Here is a 12,826-nt window from a genome sequence, read left to right as displayed (position 1 = left end):
AACTACTGCTTATCCAAGATGACTAAAGCTAACTGTAATTCTCAAACAGGCAGGAAATTTACTTATAGCAGCACAATTAATATTCTTTTCACACTGTCAATGTAACATTTTCCTAGGGTTTTATGTGTTTGTGGTTTGTGGGTGTATCCACAGTCCCCTTGGACCACTTCTGATTGGCCAGGATGACTGGCACGCGAGGAAGCACGGCACTTCTGATTGGTGAAAATGACTGCCACACAAGGAGGACAGCATGAATTGGTAAAACTATTCTTACGACAATTTTGAACCCTGGGTGAGAGATGCTGTATAATGCATATTCTAAATCACAACCTTTGCGATTTGTTAATCGCGTTGTTTAAAATCGTGATTTCGATTTGAAATCGATAAATCGTCCAGTCCTACCATCCATTCATCCATCTTCTGTAACTGCTTGTCCTATTCAAGGTCACAGGGGTCCAGAGCCTTCAGGTGCAAGGCAGGGAACAATCGAGGATGGGGAGCCAACCCATCACAGGGCACACTCACACACCACTCACTCACACTCACACACCACTCACTCACACACCACTCACTCACACTCACACACCACTCACTCACACTCACACACCACTCACTCACACATGCACACCTGTGCTTCCCCCTGTTCAAACACACCTACTAAACCTGGCAATTAGTTGATTTTGATGTTTGAGGAGGGAAATCTGCAAACTTTGTTCTGGCCCTGCAGGGCCAGAATTGGGGAACCTTGGTGTAGGACATGCTCACAATAAAGCTCAGCTCTGACTAAAAACAAGGGACGGTGGGGGGGTTACCGGTCTCCCATGAGGTCAGGATGGGTTAAGGCAGCATCGGGGATTCCCAGGGTCTTCATGTGAAGCTGACGCACCATGCGGTACAGCTCCACCTGTTGGATTAACAGCAGGGGCATGAGCGGGTCGGCACCTTGGAACAGTGGCCAGCGTCCGGGTGCCTGCACATGCTCACCTTGTCTTTGAGCTGGAAGGGGCGGATGTTGTACAGCCTGGAGGTGGGGAAGAGGGGAGGAGGGTGGCTAAAAAGCTCACTGTTGGTCCCGACTGGGAGGAGCATCTACAAGACGCAAGCAGAGACCCATCTACAGCATATCATCAGCCAACTAAAAGGACACAGGCAGAAAATCATTAACTTGTGTACCGATGCACCATTCATGCCGTGAAACCCCATTCACACAAACAATTCACTCTCTTTTGAGCAAAGCCAGTCTGACAAGATTAATGAGTCCTGTCTGATCCTCACAGAGAGGCTCCTGTTACCCAACTCTCTGTACGGTTCTTGGGACTAAAGATTAAGGGTTTGGCAGCTGCTTCATACAAACTGTATTTGTGGAATTGGTTCAACTGTGGGTGCAGTTCCTTGGTCCCTCCCCAGCTTCTGATGTGAGACGGCACAGCACCGGAGATCTTCCTACCTGCACCTCTCCTGCCAGCCCCCCTTTAAACACCCAGGGCTCCGACTCCACCCCCAGCAGGTCTGCACCCATGGTCGTACCACACCCTGAAAGGAACCGCAGAGCATCTGTCTAATGGCCGAGTCCAAGGGAAGGGTCTCTACTGAACAACAGCCAGTCAGCTGTCACTCACAGTGAAAACAGTTCCTCCAGGATCCTGCAGGACAGCCGTCATTCAGCACCCGTCCATCTAAGAAGAGAAGATCTGCAGCTTTAGCTCGCTGTCATGGCCGACGTCACGCCCAAGAGACCGTTTTCCACATTCCAGCATGCTGCCATGGAGACTGAGAGAATGTAAATCTCAGCAATGCTGCACAGCAATGCTGATCATTCCTCCGTCTGCATGAAGTCACATACAGTTTCTTTCACGTAGGTCTCCTAGCTCTGGGGCTTGAAGCCTACTGTGTCTACAGCGGTTTCCCAGCGAAGTTCCTTAAAACCAACTCATCATGCAAATAGTCAACTGTGAAACATTTTCAAACAGAGGAGACCTACAGATTCGGAACTGGGATAACTGCAGTCTACTTCGGTTGAACCTCAACATCACACAAGGATGAATACCAACAGTCATTAAGAAGCCAGGTGAAAAGCAGGAAGAGGAGCTCTTTCTCTAAACCTGCATGTTACCTACTGCAGACCCTGCCCCCGAGTCTCCCAGACACCATGCTTCCCCAGGTTCCCCTCACCCAGCCAGCTAACGAAGGCCTTGGCTACCAAGGTGGTGTTGCGCAGGTCCCACACGTAGGGGTACAGGTCGTAAAGGAAGGCCCGGTTGACGCTGTTGACCACGCTGCTATGCAGCCGCGCAATGTCTTCGCACGCCGCCTGGAACTGTTCGGCGCGCTGGCGCCACTCCTCAACCTGGCCGGGGAGCCATACGTGCATGAGGGAGACAGACAGAAGTGCATGGGGGACTTGGGGGGGTCATTCTGATATCACCATGATCAGGGATGCACAGGCACAGCTTCAGGATTTGAATTTCTGACCTTCTGCGACTGGCCCTTCTTGCCATTGGTGCTGACGCAGTGGCTGTTGGCCTTCAGCCAGGCGAGGTCCTGTAGGAGGCGCTGTGCTGGGGCGCCGTGCTCGTGGGGAAGGTAGTACAGTCCCATCAGCAGTCGAACCTCCGACTCAGTCAGGGGGGTCTTGCTGCCACATGAGACCTTGCCCTGGGTCTTCACCTGAATGCCATTCCCTGGGCCATTCCTGGAGGGGGGGCGCTCTTTGACCTTTTCTCCCCCTTCTTGGCTTTCATCTTTTTTGCCTTTGCCTTCACGCCGGTCTTCCTCGGCACTGGGAGGTTTGGTTTTTCTATCAGCAATCAGATCCCCCTCCTCGCCATACAAGGCCATGCCGGTGTCCTGCCCCCCGCGATCCGGTGTCGTACCCAGGGCGGGTTTCGTGGGAGCTTCTGAAGGGGAGCCTTGCCCTTGAGTAGCATGCGACAAGGATTTCAGTTGGCTCCCCCGAGTGGCGGAATGATTGTCAGCGCTCCCTGCGGTTTTTGACTTTGATTTGGCCACTGATGGCTTCAGCTCCACTGGCCTGTCCTGACGACCTTCACAAAGATACCGCAGGAGAATTTTAAGGCATCTATCAACCAATACATCTGTCAGCTACAAACAAAGTACATTCACAAAAACTAAAGGAAAACATGGCTTCTAAGACAGTTAACTAACCACTAAACCAGGGGTCTCCAACTCCGGTCCCGGAGAGCTACTATCCAGTAGGTTTTCTATCCTACCTGGCTTCTGATGAGCCACACCTGCTCTCAGGTAAATATCAGGAACAGGTGTGACTCATCAGAAGTCAAGTGGGACAGAAAACCTACTGGATAGTAGCTCTCCAGGACCGGAGTTGGAGACCCCTGCACTAAACAATCCATAACTGTGACACTCCATCCATTTTCTAATAATGTACCCTGCAGTAGGAAATGCAGCCTATCCCAGCCAGCACAGAGTGAAGATCTAGGTCAACGATGCAACTGAGCCACTGTGTCAACTGGCATCTAGCATCTAAATTTAAATCCAACTGCATGATGATCTACTTGGTTAAATGCAAAGATGACTCGGGTTAAAACACAGATGATAATATCCAAACCTTTTCCAAATTCTGGTGAAAATGCCCCGTTCTACCCCACGCCCTCCACCCTTCGCCCATCCCCTCCCCATACCTGGGTGTAATGTTTGGTTCAGCTCCACCATCCAGTCCTTCAGGGCAGCTGAGAGCGCCTCATCTGGGCAGTACTGTCCCTCAGCATCTGTCAGGGCACAGTACTGAAGCCACTGTAGGCTTATACACAGCAACAATGTCGCGGCCCCACCCACAAAGAATAACTCGGAGTCACCAAACAAGCAAATTCACACATTAAACATGCATAATAAGCCATGAAGGCATGTGAAGGTGAAGTCACGCATGTATGTTTTGCACACGGTGTGTGGTTCCGTCTCTGTGGCCCTGCCCCCCACCCTGCCCCCCACCCTGCCCCCCACCCTTCCCCACCCTTCCCTCACCCTTTTGGTGCCCGGCCCGGTGCCACGCCCCCAGGCTGTGCAGAGGGATGTAGTTGGCCTCAAACTCGCAGTTCGGATTGAGCAGCAGTCCCCTCAGGTGCTTCCGTAGCCCAGGGGCTCGGCCCTTGAAGGGGCCCAGGAAGACCCGCCTTGAGTCGTAGTCATTGGCGTGGAGGTTGTCCCAAACCAGAGGGGGACGCTGTAGCACCATTTGGACTTCTTCCAGGGAGTCTGCGCTGAGCTCACGGGATATCACCTTGTTCCCTGCACGACAGACACTGACAAAAGGTCACTGGGAAGCACCTCTGCGCCTTGACCGCTAGACCCTGGGATTGGAAACTGGCAAACATCATGTTCTGATAGCGACATGGAGCTCATGTGCTACAGACACCAGCAGGGGGCGTGTGACAATCTCTGTCTGTTTACTTTGCGCTCCGCCCAAAAGGGAAACTTGCCTAAATAATGACAGACTAAATAAAAGTTGTAATAATAATAATAATAATAATAATAATAAAATTACATTTATATAGTGCCTTTCACAAACCCCAGGTAGCTTTACAAACAGTTTTTTGCATTTTCACATTACTTTGTCTCAAAGTGCTTTACAGCATCCCTGCCCAAAGCCCCCAGTGAGCCAGAGGCTTTTTTACAAGGTAAAAAAAGTTTTTTTTCCAGTGATTGTATGCATCTACATTTCATCTGAATAAGTAATTTTGGGTAAATATACGCTGGAATTACATCTCGGAAATAAATCCTGTCCTGGACGTGTGATCAGAAAGCCTGGGCTAACGTAACCTGTGTAGTGTGTGGTTACGCTGCTGTTTGGACGTCGCTTCAGCTCCGATTACAGACATGTCAGGAGAGAATTTCTTGCCAGAAAGGTCATGATGTAGACTGTCAGTGATCGGTGACTTATTATTACTTATTAGAGCTGAATCCGTATGATACTGACAAGCAGCGACAGGAACCATAATTCCCATTACTTGGTTTACAGTGGCCAAACTGGGGCCTGGAATGAGCCCCCTAGCCTGGAGTCCCCTCGCCATGAGCCCCGCCCATCCTCAGAAGTGGGCCGGCAGGAGGGCGCCGGACCCTATTCGCTCTGCGGCTCACCAGTCCAGATGACAGATATCCCAGGCAGTAGGTCTTCCCCCACTGTCAGCAGGTAGGGGGACTTGGCCACATTCGGTGAGCAGAGAGACCCACAGTATTCTGGAAATCACACATCAACGATCTTTTATCTCACAGTATCAGTGTGTCTGCCTAATGACACAAACTGTTAAACAGTGGCCAATCATTGAGTAATAGTTTACAGTTAACTTGTCTTTCATTTGCCACAATAAATGCTCCATTTAAGCACTGGCATCTCATCCAGGTAGCTCCTGCCCTCTGCTTCCTGGAACAGCCTCCAATCCCCGAGACCTTGTACTGAATAACACAGTTCAGGTCCAGAAAGCAAAAATCCAGACTAAAGGTTTTGTTTCAACCAATCAGCTGGGCATAAAGAGTCACAGTCACAGTGTAATCAACTGGTTGAGTGAAACAAAACCTTGGTCTGCATTTATGCTTTCTGGACCTGAACTTTCCACCTCCCTGAATGAGGAGATACAGAAATGGATGAACTGTCCTACTGAAATTAATTCACAAGATCTTCACATATCTCTCTCTATCTTTCTCTCGGGATGCCAGCATGAAACAGGCGGGACCAAAAGTTGAGATTTAAGTTTCCTTTCTGTGTTGGACCTGCTGTCTTGTGCTTTGCCCCCTGCCCTGCATGTCATGTCTCCCTGCTCGGTTGATGCTCTCCTGCACCTTAAACACTGTTTTTCACCTTTTGGCACCCACAATTCATAGAAATCGGAGAGTCAGTTAAGGGAAAGGTGGAGGGACTGTCTTTTTAAATGTGTTAAAGGAAGGTTGTTTTAAAAACTGATTGAAAGACCAGGAATTGGATGACAAGTCCAGTAACATGCAGTCAGGCTAAATGGCGTCTCCAAATTGTCCAAAGTCTCCATGAGTCCTGTCCTGGGTGGTCCTGCTGTATGCGATAAGCTCCAGAACCCACTGTTGCCACTGCGTTGACAGTGAAATGTGTTGTTACTATGTGATGAGTTCATAAACATATACACTAAAGAAGGTAGCATCAAAAGGTTAGAAAAAAAGGATGCAGAATCTGATCGATGTAAATGTGACATTGGATATTTATTATTTGCGGAAGACCCTCACCTGTGGGACAAAAAAGGAAGACAGATGGTTCCCCTAGGAAACGGAAGATCTCATTGGTCACGGTAACCTGGGCATGGGCGAATGAGGAGAAGGTCTCACTGTCCGCCTGGCAAAGGGAATGGTCGATATCGTCGAAGAGAATGGCAAAGGCCTGGCATCCCAAGTCTGCCACCTAGTGAAAATCAGAGAGAACAGGCTGGGAGGGACATCGCTGAAGTCTGAACACAAAGCCATGAAGAAAAGACAAAGTGTGAGTGGGCAGCAGGCTGTCACAGGTTCAGTGTTTGTGGGTGGGGTTAACGCTACCTGTTTGAGTTTTCGCTTGAGCAGGCCGATATCACAGGAGCTTGAGAAGACGATGTCCTGTCCAGGCGAAAGAGCATAAACGAATCGCAGGCCCCGTGACTCTGACTCTGACACCAGAGTCTTCAACTGAGCTGCAAAAAATGAGGGGCAGAATGGAATGAGGCATGTCAAGTATGAATAGCGATGGAGGAAAGCAGCGGGGGCTGAAGGAGAAATGGCCAGTAGGTCAGCTACACGAGGTACCTTCCTCCTCCTGAGAGTACACCTCCCTCCAGAGCAGCCGGTGTTTCAGGTCGTCTTTGGGGCCATAAAGGTAGGTGTTCAAGCCCCACTTCTCCATCCTATCAAGGAAGTCGAAGGTCACATGGTCAGCTGCTGAAATTATGGGCCACCGTGAAGTCAGTCCTTAACCTCACTTAGGCCAGACGTAGAGAATCCCGATCCGGGAGTGCCTGTACCCACCAGGTTTTCCAGCCTACCTGGTCTCTGATGAACCACACCTTATCTCAGCCAGATAAAAACTCATCAGGTATGATAGAAAACGTGCTGGAATCTGGCAATCCAAGATCAGGGCCTGACCTACAGATCACATATTTCATCTAATCAGATGTAAAAACAATTGTACAACTAATGCAGTTAAACTGTCTCTCATTATTTATTTAAATTTAATTGTAGTTTTATATAGAAAATAGTCATTCATCTTTGTCGTATTTATAATGATAATGCTACTCTCACTGCAGAGGCACGTGGGAGAGCGAGATCAATCACTGACATGGTAGGACTTCCTGCGACTGATGGTGGCCAGATCGATGTTGCCGTGGCGGGGATGTGTGGGTGGAGCATCCGGTGCAGGGCTTGTTTTTCATGCAGGGAATGTACCTAGACTGCATTGCTGCATGTCACACCAACCAAAAGGCACTGACCCAGAACGGATGGTGCCGAGGAACGAGGATGGGGTGTTCAAAAACCTCCTGAGCTAATTCCTGTCATTAGCAAATGGATTTGTCTTAAGTATAAACAATTAACGACACTGTGCCGAATTATACTGCCGTATGCAGAATACAGCAGGTCACTCAAAGGCCACAAGCCACCACATCAAATCAGAGCCAAAAGACCGTGTGTGGTAATGATGTAGAAGAACCTCACCAGATCACTGACGAGGGCAGCCAAAATCTTACTGCTGTAGCAACAATAAGTCACAAAGTGTTTCGGAGATGAATGGGAATTCTGCAAAGCTCAGCGATTAGGATTCGGTCATAAACGTTTCCCAGAAAAATGACAAATAGCAACATTAAACATAGCAGCCTCAGCAAAGTATTAGAGGGATCTGTGCAAATCATGCCAACTTCTCCTCGACTACTAAAACAAATATATGAAACACATGCTTGTGTACCGGTTAGCTACAGAAGAATGTGACTGTGAGTGTGACGTGTGGAATGGGCTGCAATAGCACACTCAATATTATATTTGGTGGCCTTAATAAAACATGAGACATGACCCGGGAAAGACCACCCTCAGCAACCTCTGCATTAGAAGATGGCCTGGGGCCCTGGGCCCGGCTCTAGAGGCCCCTGGCCTGTTTGGATTGCAAAAGAATGGTTCCAATTTTGAAGGCCCGGGCTTCATCTTGGGTAAGCCTGTATATTACAGACCCAACTGCTTGGCCCATCTCAGTGGTCCTACTCTGTGAGCTTCTGCTTGCTGTTCCCCCAACCCCCCCTCCCAGACCCCTGCCTAACTGTTTCTGGGGGTGGCAACAGTTTGCTCTCATCTCCCTTCCTGCACAGATGGCAGCAGAGCTGCCTCATGTGGTCACACACCCACTCACACACCTCTCACCTGCTCCCCCAGCCCCTCTGTACTTGAGATCGGGATGCAAAAACACACCATGCAAAGCAAACCTTAAAGCATGCAGTCATGGACAGAAGTGAGAATGCGTCGGTTTGCCTTTCTCCTAACAGACAGTACAATAGTTTTTTTATTAATCTCCAATATAAACCCAAGTGCGTTTTTTGTTCCACGGGTCATTGAAGCCATGAGTGGTGCTCAGTGCTGAAGAGGGCCATCCTAACCTTACCCTAATCTGAATGGCGCCCAGTGTTGAAGAGGACCATCCTAACCTTACCCTAATCTGAGTGGCACCCCGTGCTGAAGAGGGCCATCCTAACCTAACCCTAATCTGAGTGGTGCTCAGTGCTGAAGAGGGCCATCCTAACCTTACCCTAATCTGAATGAGGCCCAGTGTTGAAGAGGACCATCCTAACCTTACCCTAATCTGAGTGGCGCCCAGTGTTGAAGAGGACCATCCTAACTTTACCCTAATCTGAGTGGCACCCAGTGCTGAAGAGGGCCATCCTAACCTTACCCTAATCTGTGGGGCGCCCAGTGCTGAAGAGGGCCATCCTAACCTAACCCTAATCTGAATGGCGCCCAGTGCTGAAGAGGGCCATCCTAACCTTACCCTAATCTGAGTGGCACCCAGTGCTGAAGAGGGCCATCCTAACTTTACCCTAATCTGAGTGGCGCCCAGTGCTGAAGATGGCCATCCTAACTTTACCCTAATCTGAGTGGCACCCAGTGCTGAAGAGGGCCATCCTAACCTAATCCTAATCTGAGTGGCACCCAGTGCTGAAGAGGGCCATCCTAACCTTACCCTAATCTGTGGGGCGCCCAGTGCTGAAGAGGGCCATCCTAACCTAACCCTAATCTGAGTGGCACCCAGTGCTGAAGAGGGCCATCCTAACCTAACCCTAATCTGAGTGGCGCCCAGTGCTGAAGATGGCCATCCTAACTTTACCCTAATCTGAGTGGCACCCAGTGCTGAAGAGGGCCATCCTAACCTAACCCTAATCTGAATGGCGCCCAGTGCTGAAGAGGGCCATCCTAACCTAACCCTAATCTGAATGGCGCCCAGTGCTGAAGAGGGCCATCCTAACCTTACCCTAATCTGAATGGCGCCCAGTGCTGAAGATGGCCATCCTAACTTTACCCTAATCTGAGTGGCACCCAGTGCTGAAGAGGGCCATCCTAACCTTACCATAATCTGAGTGGCACCCAGTGCTGAAGAGGGCCATCCTAACCTAACCCTAATCTGAATGGCGCCCAGTGCTGAAGAGGGCCATCCTAACCTTACCCTAATCTGTGGGGCGCCCAGTGCTGAAGAGGGCCATCCTAACCTTACCCTAATCTGAGTGGCACCCAGTGCTGAAGAGGGCCATCCTAACCTTACCCTAATCTGAGTGGCACCCAGTGCTGAAGAGGGCCATCCTAACCTTACCGAAACACCAGTGTGCTGGATGAACACGCCCATTCGGCATCCCTCTAAACGTGCCGGACTCTGCAGCAGCCCCCATACCGGGCTCCACGTCGCACCGGGCCCCCACACCGCACCGGCTCGCAGCCCCCGCGTCTCAGGTGCCTGCTTTGCTCAGCTCCGCTTGGGCACTTTATTTATAGATGTGCCAGGCACTTTCACACAGCGCTGGATATTTTAAGCTCCTGCTTTTATTATCTTGGTAGTTCCAGTTTCCACTGTCATTCACTTAGAATTTTAGTTTAGTTTTTGCCTTATACAGTAAGTCATCTCCTCCGCTGCATTCCTACGCCAACATTTAGCGCAGTAATGAAGTCCTAGGAGAATGCCTTGGCTTACAACAGGCCGCACATCGATAATTTAAGAGCTGACTGACTCTGGAAGCTCTGCCAGTTCCTCCTCCCCTGTACACACCCCGTTTTTACCCTGGCACTCCGCTCTCTACTCCCCGAACAATCCAGAAATGACAGGAGGCAAGGCTGTACACAGAGCCATCAGATTCAGAGGATCCCCCCTAGGGGGTGGTATGTTTCATTTTAGAAGATATGTGACAGGGCTAAAGCAAAAATTAAAAAAAAAAAAAAACATTAACCACCCCTCCCAAGGTGTCTCTGAAACCCTGAGTGCGTGGCGACACCCGGTGGCAGGTTCAGGTATTGCAGAAACTATCAGACTTCAGGGTTTTTTTTTTTTTTTTTTTTTGCTTTTTTTGAAACAGGATAATAAACAATGCATAGTTGAGACTGTTTGCAAAGTACATCTGTTGCTGTTTCCTTACATTAAATATGAATGCAGATACAGGAACATAAATCTGATATAAATATTTAAGGTTGACATTCCTCTGCGGAAGAGCCTTTCTGTACTGGTTGTTATGGAAACAGGCTGTCGTACTCTTGCTGATTGAATGGCCCGGGTGATTATGGCACAATTCTGGTTACGGTGGGAAAAAAATAGCTCATATCTGCGGACTTTCCAGCTGCTCTGAGCATTTCAGTAATTTGTCCAGTAAATCTGTGCTATTCGGTGAAGGGGAGCTGTGACCCACCAGACAATCCCGGGAACCTCAGGTGTCTTCTCCAATGAGCCATGCATCTTACCACTCCTCGATGTTCCAGAACGTAAATAACTCGGGCACTAAGGAACAACCCATGACAAGACCTGTTCAAATCAAAGCCGTATCTGATGCATTGTGGATAAACTCACCACTGAAAAAGCACCTTCCTCTGCTCCATGGACCACGGCCGGCCATAAAAGCCTGGGGGGGGTGAAGAAAACCGGGAAACACCACCAGTTATTTGCAAAAGGCTAAATACACTGCAGATTTCTTATAAGCACATTCACAAATGCTTTGGGTACGAAGTGGATCTTTAGCTAGCGGGATGTAAGTCTGATGCTGAGAAGCAGACTGGTATTTCCCTGGGTGAAATCACGTGGCGTCGGATGACAGCGCACCTATGGGCACGCTCCAGTTAAAAGGGGAGTGTGGGCCAAATGCTGCCAACAGACAGGTGGCGAGAGTGTGTGTGGGAGTCAGCACAAAACAATGGATTGGGCTGGAGCACAGTGACTCTTACATGGGGCCTCCAGCCACACAATAACCCAGAATGGGGAAATACCAGGCCATCTGGTATCCTGCAACCTGAATTATATCACTAAAACACCTACTGCCATAAATGTGTAAAAACTGTGCGTACAACTCTAAAGTGCTGTAAAGAGAGTAATGTACTGCTGTCATAGCTGTTTGTACGCCCTGTGTATAAGGATGCTTCTGCAAGCTTCCGGATCCTGAAGTCGAAATGATTCCCCCCGGGGGCAGGTGAGTATGATAAACGAGACTAGACAGGCTCGTCTCCGATCTTCTGCCTGTTCTCCAAATATTACATTTAAAAATAACGATAAGCCACTGATGCCAAACTGCCGCCTCTTTAAACGTTAACTTTTATTTTTTAATGTCGCAACATTTAGTAAAAATATCAAAGCTGGTTTTCCCCCCAGCGTTAATGTTAATTTTCATTAGTAGCTCTAACCAGACATTCAGTTCCGGAGTGGATGATGTATTCCGACATGACGCCTTGATTTCTGTCGCGTGTTTCTGTATTTTGACTTATTTCGCTTACCGTACTGCAGCCAAAACTTCACTCACTAGCCAGACTGCTAGAGGTAAGGAGTATAACAAGCAATCCGCAAATAACTTTATATATATTAATGCATTTTCACGGGGACATTACGAATGAATATGCAAGAATATTACTAGTAGTGGTAAGCCATTTTGATGCATGATCACATAAAAAAAACTTTTTAATCACATTTATGTAACAATATGTCGGTAAATGAACATACTGCATTTTTAAAATTGCAACCATAAATACGTACGTTAGCTAATAAACTAACATTCAGATATCTGACAGGGCGCCCCCACATCTCTGATTCGGATTTAATCCCTGGATCACTGGATGAAAATGTATGCAGCCATCTATTGTCTGTTTATTCAATTCATAAACCAAAAACAAGCACTATATTGCTTGATGCATTCGATAATAAAGCATAACATCACCCCACCTTCCACAACCCCACAAAGGAACTCGCGTTTCTCCTCCATTGCCGATGCTATTGCTTCTCCAGTCCGACTTGATCTGGTCGAACAGGCAACACACGCTGGTGGCCGTCTGCTCTTCAAAAGCTGGATAGGGGGACCATGCTTCACACGCACCTGAACGCCGACGCGCGGACCATCCTCACGCCGCAAGGCGCAGTCGGAGGACAGTCGCCTCCCTTCCGCTCTCCTTAATTAACTACGGCTGAATTTTTTATTTTATTTTTATTTTTTGCTGGCAAGTCAGATGTTGCAGATCGGAGACGTTCGACCGTGGCACACGAATTACTATTAAGGAAAACGCAGGAGCAGCACATATAACACCGAGCGATCTCTTCGGGGCAAGCCCACCTTTCTCAGCCGCTCGGAACCTACGCGATTGCCTCGGG

General features: G+C 48.8%; 2 protein-coding genes across 20 annotated transcripts in view; both read right to left on the bottom strand.

Moving 5' to 3' along the window:
• si:dkey-183c6.8 (protein O-GlcNAcase) overlaps positions 1 to 12,826 on the bottom strand; it is a 17,248-nt gene extending 4,422 nt beyond the window's left edge. Inside the window, exons 1-14 of the mRNA XM_048969831.1 lie at positions 12,404 to 12,826; positions 11,048 to 11,099; positions 6,775 to 6,872; positions 6,532 to 6,662; positions 6,226 to 6,397; positions 5,113 to 5,211; positions 4,000 to 4,263; positions 3,660 to 3,746; positions 2,473 to 3,044; positions 2,173 to 2,347; positions 1,620 to 1,676; positions 1,448 to 1,533; positions 985 to 1,089; positions 813 to 904 (exon numbers count right to left, since the gene is read on the bottom strand). Coding sequence (XP_048825788.1) covers positions 813 to 904; positions 985 to 1,089; positions 1,448 to 1,533; positions 1,620 to 1,676; positions 2,173 to 2,347; positions 2,473 to 3,044; positions 3,660 to 3,746; positions 4,000 to 4,263; positions 5,113 to 5,211; positions 6,226 to 6,397; positions 6,532 to 6,662; positions 6,775 to 6,872; positions 11,048 to 11,099; positions 12,404 to 12,443 — 2,030 coding nt within the window. The 5' untranslated portion in view covers positions 12,444 to 12,826. The remainder of the gene's footprint in view (positions 1 to 812; positions 905 to 984; positions 1,090 to 1,447; positions 1,534 to 1,619; positions 1,677 to 2,172; positions 2,348 to 2,472; positions 3,045 to 3,659; positions 3,747 to 3,999; positions 4,264 to 5,112; positions 5,212 to 6,225; positions 6,398 to 6,531; positions 6,663 to 6,774; positions 6,873 to 11,047; positions 11,100 to 12,403) is intronic.
• Positions 8,290 to 10,381, bottom strand: LOC125704392 (uncharacterized). 19 transcript variants are annotated; one of them, XM_048969860.1, is made up of 3 exons: positions 8,988 to 10,381; positions 8,652 to 8,699; positions 8,290 to 8,603 (listed from the first exon to the last, which is right to left on the bottom strand). In XM_048969860.1, the coding sequence occupies exons 1-3, from the start codon at positions 9,839 to 9,841 to the stop codon at positions 8,513 to 8,515; spliced, it is 993 nt and encodes a 330-aa protein (XP_048825817.1). In that variant the 5' UTR covers positions 9,842 to 10,381; the 3' UTR covers positions 8,290 to 8,512. The 19 variants fall into 19 exon arrangements, with proteins under 19 accessions (XP_048825817.1, XP_048825812.1, XP_048825799.1 ...); XM_048969855.1 differs by having other exon boundaries at positions 8,290 to 9,131; positions 9,228 to 9,275; positions 9,420 to 10,381; XM_048969842.1 differs by having other exon boundaries at positions 8,652 to 10,381.

This window comes from Brienomyrus brachyistius, chromosome 12 (genome assembly GCF_023856365.1).
Source record: "Brienomyrus brachyistius isolate T26 chromosome 12, BBRACH_0.4, whole genome shotgun sequence".
In the NCBI taxonomy this organism is placed as follows: Eukaryota; Metazoa; Chordata; class Actinopteri; order Osteoglossiformes; family Mormyridae; genus Brienomyrus; species Brienomyrus brachyistius.
The sequence above is the reverse complement of the archived record's forward strand: the minus strand, read 5'-3'. Positions and strand labels throughout refer to the sequence as shown.

Coding starts and splice junctions, on each gene's coding strand:
- LOC125704392 (XM_048969842.1), bottom strand. CDS start 9,841: ATGGGCGTGTTCATCCAGCACACTGGTGTTTCGGTAAGGTTAGGATGG. Junction 8,604..8,651: donor GCCACTCAGATTAGGGTAAG/GTTAGGATGGTC, acceptor GATTAGGGTAAG/GTTAGGATGGCCCTCTTCAG.